Source organism: Plasmodium gaboni, chromosome 13 (genome assembly GCF_001602025.1).
Source record: "Plasmodium gaboni strain SY75 chromosome 13, whole genome shotgun sequence".
NCBI classification, from domain to species: domain Eukaryota; phylum Apicomplexa; class Aconoidasida; order Haemosporida; family Plasmodiidae; genus Plasmodium; species Plasmodium gaboni.
The window spans coordinates 1,750,649-1,752,237 of record NC_031493.1 but is presented as its reverse complement, the minus strand read 5'-3'; the positions used below and the strand labels follow the sequence as shown (position 1 = coordinate 1,752,237).

The window sequence follows — 1,589 nt, the reverse complement described above, 5'->3', positions numbered from 1 at the left end:
CTATATATATTATTTTTATTTTCTTTTTTATCCATGCTATATTCATATAGACACAAAAATTTATGCCAGTGCTTCAATAATTCATCGTTATTTTTAATTTGATCCTTTGCTATATATCTTATATTATGAAAGTGAGAAAAAAAATAACGAAAGTAAGTTATAGTAAATGGCTTGTAAAAAGAATATTTGATTTTTTTCTTATTAATTATATTTTTTAATTTTTGTATATCCTGTTGTTTTTTTTTCATTAAAATTGTATTAATATTTTGTTCTTCAAAATTTATGTCATCATATAGATAGGGTAAATCATGATTTTCTTTGATAAAACTTTTATATACAATTAAAAAGAAAGATATATGATTTTTAGATATAGAGAAATTGTTATGATAATTATGGATGTCAGATTGAATTTTATATTTTTTTATTACACATAATATATTGTTCAATGTTAAGAATTCATGTGTTATATTTTGACAATATGGAAATGATAAACTTGTTAAGAGTAATTTGTTTTTAATATATAATAATATATCATTACAATTTATTATTTCACTAGAATGTATATCATAATTATTAATATTATTATTATTATTATTACTATTACTATTATTACTATTAGTATTAATATTATTTTTATTTTTATTTTTATTTATTATTATATTTTTTTTTTCTTGTTCTATATTATATATATCCTTATAACATTTAATGAGGAAAAGAATTTTATTTGTTACATGGTTATGTTTGAAAGAGGTATATTCTATCTTTTTTACATATTCATTTATTTCTGGTATGTTGAATAATGATAAGGCTATATAATGATAAAAAAAAAAACTATTATAATAATAATTATTATTATTATGAATATAAAAGTGATTATTTTCTTTTAAACATATATTTAAATAACCTATCATATTAGTGTAATTACATGTTATAACATTTATATTATGCTTATTACATAATTTTTCTATATATATATTATCTTTAACATTCAAATTACATATAACAATATCTATATGTGTTTTTATTTTATCATTACATTTATATTTCTCAACTTTTTTTCTTTCTTTTAAAAAAATATTATTAAAATATTCCATTGGGTTTGCTATTATAGAATTAATATTAATATTAATATTTCTATTTGTTCTTATTAAATATTCTTCTATCACTTTACATTTATAATCATTTAAATTACATGAATTATAATATAATTTATAATTTCTTAAATTATCTTTATCTATTACTTCATTGTCTATAATAGTCAAATTAGATACACCGCTCAAAAATAAACCTTTACATATTTCTAATATTAATAGTGAACTACCTAAAAAAAGGATAGAATTACTCATCAATATTTCTTGATGTTCTACACCCCATAAGGATATTAATCTTTTATATTCTTCATTTTTCATATTACACAAAAAAATAAAATTAAAAATAAAAAATAAAAAATTAAAAAATTAACCAAGTTCAAAAGCGAGGAAAAATTAATTTATTTTGGGAAGAATTTAAAGGTAATATTAAATAAAAACACATATAGATATTGTTATATGTAATTTGAATGTTAAAGATAATATATATATAGAAAAATT

General features: G+C 16.7%; 1 protein-coding gene across 1 annotated transcript; it reads right to left on the bottom strand.

Moving 5' to 3' along the window:
• PGSY75_1350400 (putative ubiquitin-activating enzyme E1) lies at positions 1 to 1,409 on the bottom strand (the record flags this gene model as incomplete). The annotated part of the gene is made up of 1 exon (XM_018787538.1): positions 1 to 1,409. A coding segment is annotated over one exon (1,409 nt), but the record flags the coding sequence as incomplete, so codon positions are not given.
• Between the last annotated feature and the right edge of the window lie 180 nt (positions 1,410 to 1,589).